At 36.7% G+C, this 18,810-nt stretch overlaps 1 protein-coding gene across 1 annotated transcript; it reads left to right on the top strand.

The window, feature by feature from the left end:
- The first annotated feature begins 891 nt into the window (after positions 1-891).
- On the top strand, positions 892-11,680 carry LOC131956118 (L-threonine ammonia-lyase-like). The gene is made up of 12 exons (XM_059320542.1): positions 892-1,278; positions 2,412-2,579; positions 4,764-4,837; positions 4,970-5,015; positions 5,127-5,312; positions 5,944-5,999; positions 7,415-7,577; positions 8,192-8,282; positions 9,078-9,153; positions 9,458-9,583; positions 10,108-10,254; positions 10,580-11,680. Exons 2-11 carry the CDS (start codon positions 2,451-2,453, stop codon positions 10,205-10,207), a joined length of 1,047 nt encoding a protein of 348 aa, XP_059176525.1. The 5' UTR covers positions 892-1,278; positions 2,412-2,450; the 3' UTR covers positions 10,208-10,254; positions 10,580-11,680.
- The last annotated feature ends 7,130 nt before the right edge of the window (positions 11,681-18,810 follow it).

Raw genomic sequence — 18,810 nt, 5'->3', positions numbered from 1 at the left:
TACAAACACGCACGCATATATATATATATATATATATATATATATATATATATATATATATATATATATATATATATATATATATATATATTTATATATATAAAGACAAAGAGAGATGGATTAACACATGCAATGTTTAAGTATTCAATAATAAAAAAAAATAATTAGTGTATGTTTTGAAAGTATATTCGTGTTTGTATGTTGACGTTTTCTATAAAGATTGCTCGTATCAGCAGCGACATTGCTATTGAAAGATTCCGTGCCAGCTCACTGGTTTAAGCATACCAGGATATTGTTTTTTTTTACGTAAGCCAGTAGTTTACTGGCTTCTACAAATCTGTTATCAGTTCTCAATGACATTGTGTTTCATTTGTCTAGTGTGTTGATGTAAAACAATTTATTGTTTCAAAATAACAAGGTGTTTGTTTATTCATTTTTTAGTAGTAAGTCCTTAATTTCTTGAGAAATGAGGTGTAATATTTTTTTTTAGTAAAATACATATGCGAATTTATTCTTACAAATACATATACACAGAAACAATGATATATGTAGATAAACGTATAACATAACGTATAATAAAGTAACCAATGTTCTGGGAATATGTATTACAAAGTTATATTTTTGGAGAGTTCATTTGTGAAAAAAATACACGCTGACGATATTTAAAAATATCTTGGTTGGGTAGGTTTTGTACTAAGTGGTTATCTATTCTTGATTCTTACTTTTGTATAGAAAACAAATTGGCATTTCCGTAAGCTTGTAATATCTTTAGCCAAAAAAACGCTTTTGTTTTTTCCGTGAAAACTCCGAAAAGTTTTAAAATCCCAAAATATATGTCATTACTGGTGTCTATAAAAAGCCTGAAGTGCGTCCGAAGTAGTATAAATACAAGGGAAATATTGACCTCATTTGCATTTGAGCTTTGAGAGTGAAAAACGGAACAGTTTGTTTACTTAGAAATATTTGTCTAGACTTTTACTCAGTGTTTAATTAGTTTATTACTTTAAAAAAATAATTAGTGATTGTACCTATGTTGAATACAAAAAACTTGTCCAACTATCAAGCAAGTGAAGAAGGTTATTAATTAAAGAGTCCAGCGTAAAGTTAGTATGTTCATCATTGAAAAATCGGAGATCGTTAAAGGCGTGTTCACATCTACAAGTTCCAGTTGCTTTTGGTCTTCAGTTCTAAGTTTTAGTAGCCTCAGTTCATCTTGTTCCTGTTGGTCTTGGTCTAGCCAAGCAGTTGAAAGCAGCATTTTCTCTGCTTCTTGAACAGGTTGTATAATTTACATTTACTATACATAAAATATCCATATATATATATATATATATATATATACATATATATATATATATATATATATATATATTAAATATTACTAACACATATACTGTATTTATGTAATAAATCTAATCGTAGGTCAACACAGTAGCGTAGCGAGGGGGGGGGGGGGGCGGGGGGGGGGACAAATGTCCCCGGGCGCCGACCTTAGGGGGCGCCAAAATGGGTTGGAAAAAGAAATTGAAAGTTTGAGGGGGTTGGAAATCGAAAGTTTGAGGGGGGGGTGCAAATCGAAATCTCGAGGGGGGGGCGTGCAAATCGAAAAGTTTGTCCCCGGGCGCCGGGAAGAATCGCTACGCCACTGGGTCAACAACATTGCAAATTCGTTTATATTACAGGATCCTAATTGGGAGTAACAATTTTACTTTCGATTGGTGGATCTTTAATGAAATAGCAAAGAAAGAGCACTCGTTAGACCTAGCGATCCATTGTGCAGTTGCAGTACATTTCATGTTTCTTGACCTCGGCATTTGAATGGATAGTGTGGTCAGCACTATGCCCAGTAGCTTTTACTTTAAACATGAGTTAAAGATCCATCATAGTTGGGTGGACTTAGTGTTGTTCCACTGACTTGAACCCGGATTCGAACTTAAGACTTTTGGGTTAGCATTCTATCGCTCTACCACCATGTCACGTCGTCCAAAGAAACTGCAATAGCAATCATTAGAATAGTATCTCTATTACCCTTATACGTATAGTTACCTTGGCGGTACATGGAAATGTAACTTATAAAATAGTGCACATCTGTTTATGTGATGTGGACTTAGGCAGGGATAGTGTAGTCAGCACCATGCCCATGCTCCTCTACTCTCCCTAACGCGAGTCAGGTGCTCATCTGAACTCAACACTTCTTGGTTGAAGGTGAAACTCTAGACCGTGCAACCACGCTGAACCTTAATACGCAAAAAATCAAATTTAAAAAAAAGTATAAATAGTTTTTAAAATTAAAATTTTAAAATCTTTATTAGCATGCAGTATAAGGAATAACATTCATTTTGTATGTGTTTTTATTTTTTTAACTCTTTTATTTTATCTATTTTTAATCATGTATCATACATTTGTGTTAGGTTATTCGGGTCTAAAAAAGAAGACTAAACTACTAAAAAATGGGTTCACTGAAGCCAACTATTCTTGACCCTTTCTGTGATGAACGTCGGCCCGTCAAAGCTATCTTCTCAGATATCAAAGAGGCCAGACAAAAGATACAAAAATACGTCCAAGTAACGCAATGCACGGTACGGAAATATAGCTTACATAGTTAAAGTAGATTAATTCATTAAGAGATAAACGTGGTTAAGTGAATAGGACAATATCAATCTAAGAAATGTGTTGTTCAGGTGGGGTAAAAATTAATGGATACGTTCTTTACAGAGACGTGTTCATGTTGATTTTTGACGTTGCGCCTCTTAATGGTGTTCATGGGTGTTTGACCTTGGTCTGGTGGGTGTTTGACCTTGGTTTGATGGGTGTTTGACCTTGGTAAGGTGGGTACCTGACCTTGATAAGGAGGAAGTTTGACCTTGGTCTGGTGGTTTTTTTACCTTGCTCTGAAGTTTACCTGACCTTTCTGTGGTGGGTGTGTGACCTTGGTCTGGTGGGTGTGTGACCTTGGTCTGGTGGGTGTTTGACCTTGGTCTGGTGGGTGTTTGACCTTGGTCTGGTGGGTGTTTAACCTTGGTCTGGTGGGTGTTTGACCTTGGTCTGGTGGGTGTTTGACCTTGGTCTGGTGGGTGTGTGACCTTGTCTGGTGGGTGTGTGACCTTGGTCTGGTGGGTGTTTGACCTTGGTCTGGTGGATGTGTGACCTTGGTCTGGTGGGTGTTTGACCTTGGTCTGGTGGGTACCTGACCTTTATAAGGAGGATGTTTGACCTTGGTCTGGTGGGTATTTAACATAGCTCTGAAGACTACCTGACCTTGCTGTGGTGGGTTTTTGACATTAGTCTGGTGGGTGTTTGACTTTGGTTTAGTGGATACTTGACCTTGATGAGGAATATGTTTGACCTTGTTCTGGTGGGTGTTTGACCTTTGCCGGGTGGGTGTTTGACCCTTTTCGGGTGGGTGTTTGACCTTGGTCTAGTTGGTGTTTGACCTTGGGCTGTTTAGTGTTTGACCTTGATTACGAAGACGTTTGACCTTTGTCTGATGGGTTTTTGACCTTGTTCTGAAGGGTACCTGACCTAGCTATGGTGGTAGTTTGACCTTGGTCTGGTGGGTGTTTGACCTTGGTCTGGTGGGTGTGTGACCTTGTCTGGTGGGTGTGTGACCTTGGTCTGGTGGGTGTTTGACCTTGGTCTGGTGGATGTGTGACCTTGGTCTGGTGGGTGTTTGACCTTGGTCTGGTGGGTACCTGACCTTTATAAGGAGGATGTTTGACCTTGGTCTGGTGGGTATTTAACATAGCTCTGAAGACTACCTGACCTTGCTGTGGTGGGTTTTTGACATTAGTCTGGTGGGTGTTTGACTTTGGTTTAGTGGATACTTGACCTTGATGAGGAATATGTTTGACCTTGTTCTGGTGGGTGTTTGACCTTTGCCGGGTGGGTGTTTGACCCTTTTCGGGTGGGTGTTTGACCTTGGTCTAGTTGGTGTTTGACCTTGGGCTGTTTAGTGTTTGACCTTGATTACGAAGACGTTTGACCTTTGTCTGATGGGTTTTTGACCTTGTTCTGAAGGGTACCTGACCTAGCTGTGGTGGTAGTTTGACCTTGGTCTTATGGGTGTTTGACCTTTGTCGGGTTGTGTTTGACCTTGGTCTGGTGGGTGTTTGACCTTGCTCTGAAGGTTACCTGACCTAGCTGTGGTGGTAGTTTGACCTTGGTCTAGTGGGTGTTTGACCTTGGTCTGGTGGGTGTTTGACCTTGGTATGGTGGGTAATTAAAATTAATGAGTTGGATCTTTGACATTAGTCAGCTAGGCGTTGACCCTGGTGGGTGCCTGCTTTTCATTTGTTAGGTGCCTGGCCGTTATTTTAGTGGATGCCTTTGTATGTAAAAAAAAAACTTGCTCTAATGGTTATCTAACCTTTACGTGATAACTGTGTGACCGTGACAGTGGCGTAGGCAGGGGGGTTAAGGGGGTCGTAACCCCCCCCATAGACCCCTCGGTATATATATAAAGTATGAGGGGGGTGCAAATCAAAAGTTTGAGGTGGGGGGGTGCAAAACGAAAGTTTGAGTTGGGGGGGGGTGCAAATCGAAAGTTTGAGGGGGGGGGTGCAAATCGAAAGTTTGAGGGAGGGGGTGCAAATCGAAAGTTTGTCCCCGGGTAAAAATTGAACCCCCCCCCCCTTGAGACGATCCTGGCTACGCCACTGGACCGTGACCTATTTTATTCTAACCAGTACATCTTTCAAACATACACCCTAGCAATGTTACACACACCTCTTTCGGCCTTCACTTCAAACTTTATTTTACTTTAGTTCTCTGAACCAGTTTCTGAAGAATATGGGATAAGGCTGTATTTTAAAAAAGAATTCCAGCAATCCACTGCAAGGTATGATCTAGAGTTAGGGTTAAAACTAAGAGCGATTAAGATCAGTCCTAAATGATCATATAAAACAAACACCTGTCTCAGTGATAAATTATCTATTTTGTGTCTTCTTATTCTGAACTGCGATTGTTTCAGTTTCAAGGTCAGGGGCGGGGCTAACGCCATGCTACGCTTGACTGAGGTAAGACGTAACAGCAGGTAAAATAGCATAAACACATGTTAAAGTGCCACAATAACCTACTAAACCAACTCTTGAATGTGTTAAACTAAAATAACCCATTCAATCATGTAGGATCAAAAGAGGTCAGGGGTCATTTCCGCCAGCGCCGGAAACCACGCCCAGGCCTTGGCGCACATGGGAAAGAGGCTGAGAATCCCCGTAACCGTTGTCATGCCAACCAACGCGCCTAAGGTCAAGGTTGAGTCGTGTAGAAAACAAGGAGCCAATGTTGTTATATTTGGCACGGACTTTGCCGCGGTAAGGTTTATATCAGTTGTTATACCTCTAAATGTCTGGATTTGGAGTGGTCGATAAGCGATTGTAACGGCGGTGTTGTGGGGGGGGGGGTGTGTAGAAGGGGGCATTCATTCATGGAATATGATGTAGCCAGGAAGAGATGAGGGTTGATGATACGTAGTGGTGCCAGTCATTAATGACACATTGGAAAACTGTACGCAGAAAACTTTACCAAAACATAACTCCAGTTAAATATAATATTTGTGTTACCCTTGCTTATAACTAATGCAGACTTACATCTAGCCTAAAAAGATACAATGTCCTTTAATTGTTTGGGGTTCAAAAGGTCCTCAATAGGTAGTCAATTAACTCGTTATGTACTCTACTAAATATGTGCTCAGCACGTTCTATGTATGTACTAAATAAGTACTCAGTGGGTTCTATATATGTAATAAATAGGTATTAAATAAGTACTCAGTAGGTATTTCCCGAGGAAAAGAATGTCAACTAATCAGCAGTCATTGACAACACGCCATAGTTTGTTACTCCATAAAAAAAAATACCGATTCATTCTCTAGATTTACTATTCCAACCTTTGTAAATATTTTAAAAGTCAATGTTTCTTAAGGCAATATTTATATTATTTTATCAGGCAAAACAGCACGCAATGGAGCTCGGACTAAATAATGGACTGGTTTACATCAATGGGTAGGTGTTAGTTTAAACTTTACATATAAGTGTTAGTTTAAACTTTACATATAAGTGTTAGTTTAAACTTTACGTAAAACTACCAACACCCAAACAGTAGTTCTCAACCTTTTCGGAGGTACCGAACCCCAACAGTTTTATATTCACATTCACCGAACCTTTTTGAATTGTTCTTTCATTCGCACTGACAAAATCCTTTTATCAATCACACAAGTCGCGTGTGGTTTTTGACCTCCGTGTGTGGTTCTTGACCTCGTGACTCCCCGGTGGGGTTCGATCGAACACAGTTTCAGAACCACTGACTTAAATTAAATACAGGACCTAGAAATAAGATGTCTATGCAGACACTTAGGGACCTCATATACAGTTCATAAACAAATGAAGAGTTCCGTGAATTGGACCATAATATATTGTCCTTTTGTGTACTTGCTGAGCATCGTCAAATAAAGAGAAAAACGGATGGTATTGGACAAGTGAAACGAGGCAACTCCCTAACAAAAACATCCTTTTGTGTACTTGCTGAGCATCGTCAGTAAAGAGAAAAACGGATAGTATTGGACAAGTGAAACGAGGCAACTCCCCAACAAAAACATCCTTTTGTGTACTTGCTGAGCATCGTCAGTAAAGAGAAAAACGGATAGTATTGGACAAGTGAAACGAGGCAACTCCCCAACAAAAACATCCTTTTGTGTACTTGCTGAGCATCGTCAGTAAAGAGAAATACGGATAGTATTGGACAAGTGAAACGAGGCAACTCCCCAACAAAAACATCCTTTTGTGTACTTGCTGAGCATCGTCAGTAAAGAGAAATACGGATAGTATTGGACAAGTGAAACGAGGCAACTCCCCAACAAAAACATCCTTTTGTGTACTTGCTGAGCATCGTCAGTAAAGAGAAATACGGATAGTATTGGACAAGTGAAACGAGGCAACTCCCTAACAAAAACAATCAGATAGGTCACTGTGCCAGAGGGAATAGGCGAAGAAAATTAGACACTAGATGGAGGTCATCAAGGGATGGACTGGACTGTCCATAGCATAATTACTTACATCAGCAGAAGACCAAATAAATGGCAAAACATTTATGTAAAAAAACAAAAACAAAAAAAAAAAAACTTTGCTGTCCCAACAAACTGCCCCCCCTCCCCCCATAGAATGATTAATTGATTAACTGATCGATTAAACAATTGTTTTGTTACAGTGTTATGATGAGCATAAATTAAGCTTGAACTAGCGTCAGAAAGGATCGATTAGTACGATTGATTAGTTTTTTAAATACATACATTTACATTTTCTATCAGACAAAACTGGTTACATAAAATTATGCTAATTACGATACTAGAGCTACATTAGAATAATATACTTTTTATATATGTTAATCATGTGTTGTAAAATTTTATGTTGTATAATTTTAGATATGACCACCCTGACGTCATTTCTGGACAAGGTACAGTCGGCCTTGAGATTGCTGAACAAGTTCCGGATGTTGACGCATGCGTGGTTCCTGTAGGGGGCGGTGGCCTAATTGCCGGAGTGGCTACAGCACTGAAGACTCTAAAACCGGATATAAAGATTTATGTGAGTGTGGTCTACATTGTTACTTTGCCATTCAAATGACTAATAAAAGTGTGATTGTAACAAAAAGCTACATTAAAGCTGTAACAAACACTTTGAATGATAAAAATTGACTTTAAAAATATGACTGTAGCAATTTGTGACCCAAACAAAATGTGACTGTATGAAAAAATGGGACTATAACAGCATGTTGCTATAACGAAATGTGACTGTAACAAAAAATGTTACCTTTACATAATGTGAGGGTAACAAAAATATGAACTTAACATAGTGTGACTGTGACAAAAATATGACCTTAACATATTGTGATTGTCACAAAAATGTGACCGTAACAAAATGTGACAGTAACAAAATGTGACCTTAACAAAATGTGACAGTAACAAAATGTGACCTTAACATAATGTGACTGTGACAAAAATGTGACCTTAACATAATGTGACTGTGACAAAAATGTGACCTTAACATAATATGACTGTGACAAAAATGTGACCTTAACATACTGTGACTGTGACAAAAATGTGACATTAACATAATGTGACTGTAAAACAAAATGTGACTGTGAAGAAAAATGTGACCGTAACAAAATGTGACTGTGACACATCACTTGTCATCACCAGGGTGTGGAGTGCGAGTGCTCCACGGGATTCACTCAATCCTTGCAGGTCGGGGCTCCGATAACTGTACTCTCTGATCCCACTATCGCTGATGGTGAGTTATCTGTCCCTGTGTAGAGCAGGGGTCGGCAACCTGCGGCTCGCGAGCCGCATGCGGCTCTTTTGATATCAAGATGCGGCTCTCCAGCTCCTTGCACAAATACTAATAATCTTAATAAAAAAAAATATTTGAAATAAAAAAAAATGTTAGTGGCTCTTTAAAACCAGGGAAATTTTGAAAATTGTAACTTTTGGCTCTTCCGCTTCAAAAGGTTGCCGACCCCTGGTGTAGAGTTATCTGCCCTCTGTAGAGTTATTTGTCTCTTTGTAGATTTATCTGCCCTCTGTAGAGTTATCTGCCCTCTGTAGAGTTATCTGCCCTCTGTAGAGTTATTTGCACCTGATCAACTCTGTCTTTTGTTTATTGTTTTATATATCACACAATTTCTTACATGATTTATTAAAGGGTAACATGTATTACACAATACACAAATGAATTAAAGTGTCTACTGTAATTATCAGTATAGTATTTTAGAACGTTAATAAATAAACGTATGTACGTTAGGCAGACTGACAAAATTAAACGAGTGAGGTTGTATTGAAAAGTTACTTATTTTATTTTAAACAAACACTTTATAATCTTAGTAAATGTAAGTAGGTTACTCTATTTGTATAAATGTACAATACATGCCTGTAACCTACTTGTTTTTTCTAAATGTATCGAGTATATTTTAACACGTTTGCATTAGTTTGCATGTTCTACAATATTCATTTTTTTTAATTAACATTTCGTCGATCGATTCTAATGTCTCTATATTTTAATTACCTTATCTGTCACTGACTGACACAGGTTTGTCAGTCTCTAGGCCAGGGGTCAATGCTCTAGAAACGGCTAAGTCCCTAGTGGACAAAATGGTGACAGTCAAGTAAGTACGGTCATGTGATTTACATTTTAATTAATGAAATATGCATAGAATTCCACTCCATTTCCATGTTTGTTATATTTTCTGATACATACATATATATGTTACGGTCAAAGCCCGAAGTCGGCCAATGCTAGGATTGGCATATATATATATATATATATATATATATATATATATATATATATATATATATATATATATATATATATATATATATATATATATATAAATATATAAATATATATATATATATATATATATATATATATATATATATATATATATATATTATATTGTTGACTAGGGAAGAAAGTGTCCACGATGCAGTCTTTAAGCTACTTGTTACTGAGAAGGCCACAGTGGAAGGGGCAGGGGCGGTTGGTCTAGCAGCTATCATGGAGGGCCTGTTACCTGAACTAAAGAACAAAACGTTAGTGTTGAAAAATTAATTAATATATACCTTAATTAGCCATAATAATTTTGTCTTTATTTTCACATAAACTTATATAACTATATAAAGAAGCTCTAGAGTATTTTAAAACATGTTTTTACTTATTCGTATTACAATTTCTTAGAAACAAACTGTTACTGATAGGTTTGTATTTTTAAAACATGGTATATTTATGACTGTATCGGGTTCGGTTCCCTGTATGAAATCAGTAGCTCCAATGCCTAGGCTACATGTATCAAAATAGAAAAGCAAGGCAGCTGGACGTAGTGCTGACCACATTATTCCATGTATGCCGAGGTTATCGAAACAGCTGAATTCTACTTCATCTGCTCTATGTGTCTAGAAAATAAAACAGGGAAAGATGATATTTGACTATACTAAATATTTACTCTTAACCTCCAATACATAATACGTAAATTACATCACACATCCTGTATATAAGCTTGTGTATGTATGGGACACACAAAAAAAAACAAGTAATATGTGATGTTGGCATCAAACAGCGTTGTCGTCATACTGAGTGGAGGAAACATTGACCCCGGTACCTTGCTGAAGGTCATTGAGCGAAAGGTCAGGGTTGAAGCCCCAATCATAATGAAATAGAACAGCCTAGGAGGGCTTATCAGCTCTATTGAGAATACCAACACTGGGTATGTGTATTAGGTTTGGGCATTTGGGATATGAGGAGAATAATAATTTTAAAATAGAAGAAAAATCTTGAGCTTTAAAGCGTAAAATTAGTTAATTTTGTCAATCATATTTTTTAAATAAGAAATGCACACACACACACACACTCTCTCTCTCTTTCTATTTCACACACACACACACACATATACTCTCACACACAGACACACACACATTTTTATGTATAAGTAATTGTGTGTGTTAATGAGAAAAATACATAGCTTACTTTAATTAATTAAAATAAATTGTATATAAGCTCTGAATAACCGACTTGCTATTTATTACTTTCAGTATGAAAAGCCTACAATAAAATGCAGTCTCCTTAGGCTATCATCTACAGAAGGATCTAAGAATGTTTAAAGACCACGAGTACATATTGATCTGAATGATTTGACTTTTTGTTTTGTTTACACTTTATCCAACTTTTTAAAACTTTTAATTATATCCATTAACTGCCTGTTAAAAGTTGTTTTAAATTAATATCTCTGAATTATTATCTTTATTTAATGCAATTAATAAAATTTACAGCTTTATTTACGCACACTTATGATTTAAAAAAAAACAACTCAAATCCGAATGAGTATAAAAAAACACAATGTTTATTCATCTCTTTTTGTTACTAGAAATGCTAGTTTGTGTTTTTGTACTGAAACTGTATGAGTTGGTTATCTACCAGTGAGATCTAAATATGTCAGAAACATTATTTAATTAACTGACCAGAAAACAATTACTCATGAGGAAAAATATTTTTTTTTTAAATAATACAGGCAGTTTTTAAACATTTACATTCTTCCTAGAATAAATATATATTTAAACTTTGTATCCTGTTATTAGCGATTTTTAAATATCATACTTAATTGCTCCCCCTTTTAATTAAATATTGACAATGAAAGTTTTCTGTAAAATTGAATATACTATTTTTACTAAAGTATATTGCAATATCGAAGATCAAATTTTCAGAAGAGTTACATTTCCTGATGCTCTAAGAATATTTTACTTTTCATGTATTGTTACAGAGATTACCAAAGACGACCATTGGTCTTAGAAAGTAGCGAATGATGGGAAATTATTTCCCTTTATTTTATCCAATTTTTTAAATCAAAATAAATTCGTAATTTTTTTTTTCTTAGAGATGAGTTTGTTTTCTTTTATATTCTTATATTTTAGAATTAACAATATTATATTTTGTATTTGTATATTTAATCAAATGTATAACTTAACATTTAATATGATTATATAGTAACATCAATTATTTTTAGTTTTTAATGGTAATTACATTTTTTATGCTTTAACTTTATAAAAAAAAAACGTGTAAAACTATTAAAAATATAGATGTTTTGTTTTTATTACTTAATTTCTCAATTGTGATGATGTTTGTTAAGTTAGACCAAAACGAAACAGCGATGTTGTAATATAGGATGGTGACGTTAGGTGTACACAATTTTACTTATAGGTGGCAGAGGCGTAGCGACCCTTCCCGGCGCCCGGGGACATACTTTCAATTTGGCGCCCCCTTGGGAGCAAATTTTCGATTTGCACCCCCCTCTCAAACTTTCGATTTGCACCCCCCCCCCCCCTCGAACTTTTCATTTGCACCCCCCCCCCTCAAACTTTCAATTTGGCGCCCCCCCTAAGGTCGGCGCCCGGGGACATGTCCCCCCCCCCCGCCCCCCCCCCCCCCCTCGCTACGCTACTGATACGTGGGAGCTGGTCTAAGATTTAACCTAAATTATGAGAAATGGCAAGTTCTAATAAACCGGGAGTGATCTCCCCTAAACGTTCTCGAATATTCTTATATTGCAAAAATCTAATTTTTTTGGACGATTACAAGACTTTCTCCATACTTTACGAGGAAGTAAAAAAAAAGAAACAAAACTTAGCAAAATGTAAGACACATTATTAAGCAAATATTATAGTAACAAATCGAACCTCTATATAGTTTTCTGTATACAGAAAGATTTTCAACGTGAACTGTTAATGGGTTCGATAAAATCCGTTATGTATATGTCGTCTTCCGTTACACGGCACTGGAGATCGTTGTAATGCGCCCACAATTCCGGTGTTGCATAAGACTTTCTTCTTCCTTGGTCTGCCATACATTGTAAGCGGCTGTTGACTTTTCTCTTGGCATGATAGGTCACTGCTAAACTCAACATCGTACGCTTATTCTTTCGGTCACTTAAATTAACTTACTCGTTAAAACCTTAATGATATACTGAACATAACATTTTAATTATATATTTCTAGAGCTTCGTGGCTGCTTTTCTCTTCCCTGGCTTGTGCCTTTTTTTCTGCAACGGTCAAAGGGAGGCAGCAATTATATTACAGCGATGCACAAACAAAATGCAGGATTATTTCCCTTATTCAATTTGTTTTCCCCTAAAAGATCGGCCTAAATGGCTTTAGAATTTAACATCAGATAAAGATCAAATAATTTATACAATGATTTATATATTTCTTCTACTGTAAGATGTGTATAGAACTAACAAATATTGAGCAGAATTCTTTAAATGTGTAGTATCAAATAGTGATATCCTCTATGCAAGACATTCAACCTTGCTAGTGCAATATAGTCTAGTATATAATACGAGCCGGCCCGCGGCATAACATACGCCGCTATTTAGTTGTTTCTAATTTTCAATAATTCATAATTTGTGAATTCGACAGTACCAACGCTGACACTGAAAATATTTCTTTAAAACACTATAAGTAGCTCGTTAAGGACCATAACCCCCCCCCCCCCCTACGTTTAAAATCGTTGGCTCTGCTTGTAAACATTTAGAGTGAACACAGCTCACTAAAACCATGTAGGGGTGGGGAGGTAGGGAGAGCGTTTGCAGCTTGTTTTCTAACGGCTCGAAGAGGAGAATTATATATATAGATGTAATTATAATTTATATTCAATTATTGGTTCTTCATATACTAACTTGCGTTAAATAATGGAAGAGATACTAAACACATTAAAATGCAAATAAACTGAATAAAGCCATGTTTGTAGAAATTTATTTGTTTAATTATAAAAAAAACGACAAATAATGTGAATTGTATGTTGTACAAGCATAGTTTAGCATACAACAAAAAGTGTTTGAACATCACATCTTCAGTTATAAAATATAGCCAGGTCATTCAAAGTCTAAAAGATTAATAGGCAGCAGAAAGAACCATAGGTTCAGTCTAAAATCATGAAAACAGTATAAACAACCATAAAACGGTATAAACAACCATGAAACCAACAGAAACATCAAACCATAAAACTAAAAGAAATATCAAACCAAAAACTGGCAGAAACAACCAACCATGAAACCAATTAGATATTTGTAAATACTTATGAATGCGGAAGCATTAATAATAAACTAAACGCGCACATGCTATAACAGTTCTACACCTAGAGAGGTGTTAATCTTCACGATGGTAAATGTAAAGTAAGGAGCGTCAAATCTAATAAAGCAACTTAATTTTACAAAAGGGGTTTTTAGTGATAACTATTTTTTAATAAATATTTTAATATTCTTGCATATTTTAACAGAATATTTCATTTGATAATTAAATTAAATTATTGTCTCATGTTACGAGGTGAACTTGATGCTCGAGTTCATAAGATAATTTAAAATATAATCGGGGTAAACATTACATCAGTGATTTAAATTTTAATACCAGTAGGGGTAAACATTACATCAGAGATTGTTTTATATTCTCAGGGAAACATTAAAAGTTTAATATAACCAGGGTAAACATTACATCCGAGATTTAGTTTAATACCAGTAGGGGTAAACATTACATCAGGGAGCTTTAAATGCCATGTGACGAGCGCTGATGGTACGCTTTGACTACGTCATTTTGTAAACATCGTGGTCTGTACTCAGAGGACAGGTAAAGTGACCCAGTTGTAATGTTATAGTGGGTGGGGGAACGTGCATATCTTTATTTTTAAAAGGGTGTACACACCGCACATACTTATGTTTATAGTGACTGGGTGGGACAGACTGCATATCGATATTGTAGCCTTTGTGGCATTCTGGACATCTTTAATTGCTGGCATAAGACATAATGCTTATTATGCCACAAGAAGTGTTTACATTTTGATATCTAACATATCAAGCTGGGAAGCAATTTAACAAATGAAATATTTTTGTTTTAACAAATGAAATAATCTTGTTTTAACAAATGAAATAATCTTGTTTTAACTAATTGTTTATAAGCTGGATGAACATAAGAAAATCGTGAGGCATGGAAATCTCGTAGCGTGTAACGAATTCTTTGGATGTTTAGAAGTGGCTCTGTATCATAAAATGTTAGAAGTCGAGTAGGACATGTGTGACAAAGTACAAAGCTGTTAAGTGTGTAGAGTTGTTGGGTGTGACAAAGTAGTTAAGTGTGACAAAGTTGTTGGACAAAAAAAAAACCGGTGAAAAATGAAAGTGGTTGATTACGTAAGTGGGTTGACAAGAATGTTGTTGGATTTGAACGTAATGAGATAAATTTATTGGTGAAGGTTGTTCATCTAGACAATGCCAGCGATATATTTAAAGCTAACAACTATTAGCAACAGTCAGCAGAAATGTACAGTGCAAACTAGCATGCAGGTGTATGGACAGCATACAGGTATAGTAGCAGCACTAGCATTATGGTATAGTTTACACAAGCTAAAATACAAGTACCCATGCAGCATACAAGTATAGTAGAAGCAAGCTAGCAAGCAGGTATAGATGTAGCGCATAGGTAAAGTAGCAACGCTAGCATTACGTTATAGTTTACGCAAGATAGAATACAGGCATGCATGCAGCATATAAGTATAGAAGAAGCAAGAAAGTATGCAGGTATAATTGAAGCACATAGATATAGTAGCAAACTAGCTTATACATATATGGACAGCAATGTATCTATGGACACAACACTAGGATACCAAAATTTTAACTGCATCATTCTGCATATATGAATAGAGGCAGCATCCTAGCATAAATGTATTGTTGCAACATAATAGTACACACGGATATAAGAAAGACTAGAACGCAGGTACAGAGGAAAAACACTATCCTAAATTATATAAGTTATAGTCATATATGTATAGTGGCAGCCAAGTCGCGTATAGCTATGGTGGCAACAATCTAGCATATCGCTGCAACACTAGAATACTCATATTGTAACTACATCATTTTGCATTCCTGTACAGAGGCGGCATCCTAGTATACAGCTAAAGTAACCATGATCTCTAGCATAGTGACAACACACTAGCATATAGGTAAAGTAGCAACACACTAGCATATAGGTAAAGTAGCAACACTAGCATACAGGTATATCGGCAAGATAAACTTACAAGCATAGTGGCAGCAAACTAGCATACACATGCAGTGGCAAACAATATAGCACACATGTATAATGGCAATGATCAGCATTACATATATTGTCTCAACAAGCTCAAGCACGCAAGTGTAGAATATAAAAAGAATATCACTAAACATCAATCTGACCTTTAACAAAAGTCATTAAAAAACAATCAAGGGAAGAAGATATCGGAAAAGCAAGTAGAAAAAAGTACCCCAAACTGCACGATACTATTGAACCACAAACCAAACAAACACTCTCAGCTAGTACCCCTCAACTTACCAACACGACACATCCCATTTACATCACGGTCATAACCCAATCACTCATCCTACACGATACTCGATTAACTACACCGAGTTGTTTAAAACACACACTACCTCGCTACAGACCTAAATACACATACCTTCACACAGCATGAATCCACTTAGATAAAACCCCTAAACACCCCTGTCAAATCTTCACCACACGCTTCCTACCCCACCCAACTAATTACGATATCAAATGCATGCTGTAATAGTTAAAGAAATAAATGTCTATAATAAGAAAAAAAAATCTAGAAATTTCCTGGGATATAAGTGTCAAGAGTCGTATTAATTGGTGTAATGTAATTATCTTATAGTTAAACTACAACAAGTGTCAAGTAAGCAGCAGCAAATCAAATGGATTAACTTGATTTGATGAAACAGATTGGAGAAGATTAGAAAAATGTCCTAATTTTAAAACAATTTTTCATTTGTTAAATAACTTTTAAATAATGTACTCAATATACGAGATTGAAGGTAAATGTTTTACATCAAAGATTTAAATTTTAATACCAGTAGGGTGAACATTACATCAGAGATTTAGTTTAATACCAGTAGGGGTAAACATTACATCAGGGAGCTTTAAATGTCATGTGACGAGCGCTGATGGTACGCTTTGACTACGTCATTTTGTAAACATCGTGGTCTGTACTCAGAGGACAGGTAAAGTGACCCAGTTGGATTGTTATAGTGGGCGGGGCAAGCTGCACATCTTTATTTTTATAATGGGTGACACACTGCACATACTTATGTTTATAGTGACTGGGTGGGTTGGACAGACTGCACATCGATTTTAGTGGGCGGGGCACGCTGGTTTTATTTAGTGAAATTCAATATTTTGCTTACTGAGCCACAATGTTTTTTAATCTTTTTATATCCTAACTTCAAGATGAGAAGCAATTTAACAAATGAAACAATCTTGTTTTAACAAATTGTTTATAACTTGGGTAGATGTGAGACATTCTTTAGATGCCAGAAAGTGGCAAGGTATCATGAAAGGATAGAAATCAAGTAGGTTAGACCTAAATAAGTAGTTCAGAATTAAAGCGGTGTGCTTGGTTTTTCAAGTGGTTGACCATGTTCGTGGTTTGGTATGAAAGTAGTAAGATAGGAGAGTGATTGGGGAAAAAAGTAGTTTCACAAAATTATTATCAGCTATTATCTAGACAATGCCAGCAGGTTATATGATACTAACATACATGTATGTCAATGTAATAGCATACAGGTGTAGTGGCAATACTAGCATACAGGATTAGTGGCAACAGTAGCATACAGGTATAGTGGCAGTACTATCATACAGGTATAGTGGCAGTACTAGAATACAGGTATAGTAGCTATACTAGCATATAGGTATAGTGGCAACGTTATAGCATATAGGTATAGCAGCAATGTTATAGCATACAGGTATAGCAGCAATGTTATAGCATACAGGTATAGCGGCAATGTTATAGCATACAGGTATAGCGGCAATGTTATAGCATACAGGAATAGCGGCAATGTTATAGCATACAGGAATAGCGGCAATGTTATAGCATACAGGAATAGCGGCAATGTAATAGCATACAGGTATATAGGTATAGTAATAGGTATAGTAACAAAACACTAGCATACAGGTATAGTGGCAATACTAGCGTACATGTATAGTAAGAAAACACTAGCATACAGGTATAGTGGCAGCACTGGCATACAGGTATAGTGGCAGCACTGGCATACAGGTATAGTGGCAACACTGGCATACAGGTATAGTGGCAACACTAGCATACAGGTATAGTGGCAACACTAGCATACAGGTATAGTGGCAACACTGGCATACAGGTAGTGTGGCTATACTAGCATACAGGTATAGTGGCAACACTGGCATACAGGTTCAGTAGCAATACTACCATACAGGTATAGTGGCAGCAAACTAGCATACAGGTATAGTGGCATATAGTTAGCATACAGGTATAGTAACAAAACTAGCATACAGGTATAGCGGCAATGTAATAGCATACAGATACAGCGGCAGCAAACTAGCATACAGGTACAGTGGCAGCAAACTAGCATACAGGTATAGTGGCAACACTAGCATACAGGTTAGGTGGCTACACTAGCATACATGTTTAGTGGCATACTAGCATACAGATAAAGTGGCAACACATTAGCATGCAGGTATAGTGGCAATACTAACATACAGGTACAGTAGCAACACTAGCATACAGGTATAGTAGCATTACTGGCATACAGGTGTAGTGGCAATACTAGCATACAGGTATAGAGGCAACGTTAGCATACAGCTATAGTGGCAACGTTAGCATACAGGTATAGTGGCACCACTAGCATACAGGTATTGTAACGAAACACTAGCATACAGACAACACTAGCATACATGTATATCGGCAATGTTATAGCATACAGGTATAGCGGCTATGTTATAGAATACAGGTATAGTGGCAGCAAACTAGCATACAGGTATAGCGGCAACACTAGCATACAGGTATAGTGGCAATACTAGCATACAGGTATAGTGGCAATACTAGCATACAGGTATAGCGGCAGCAAAGTAGCATACATGTATAGTGGCAACACTAGTATACAGGTATAGTGGCAATACTAGCATACAGGTATAGCGGCAGCAAAGTAGCATACATGTATAATGGCAAAACTAGCATACAGGTATAGTGGCAATACTAGCATACAGATATAGTGACAATACTAGCATACAGATATCTTGGCAATACTAGCATACAGGTATAGTGGCAATACTAGCGTACAGGTGTAACGGCAGTGTTATAGCATACAGGTATAGCGTCAGCAAACTAGCATACATGTATAGTAGCAACGTTAGCATACAGGTATAGTGGCAATACTAGCGTACAGGTGTAACGGCAGTGTTATAGCATACAGGTATAGCGT

This window comes from Physella acuta, unplaced genomic scaffold (genome assembly GCF_028476545.2).
Source record: "Physella acuta isolate Inbredline_101_S28 unplaced genomic scaffold, ASM2847654v3 ptg001129l, whole genome shotgun sequence".
Classification (NCBI taxonomy): domain Eukaryota; kingdom Metazoa; phylum Mollusca; class Gastropoda; family Physidae; genus Physella; species Physella acuta.
This window is presented reverse-complemented; position numbering and strand designations above follow the sequence as displayed.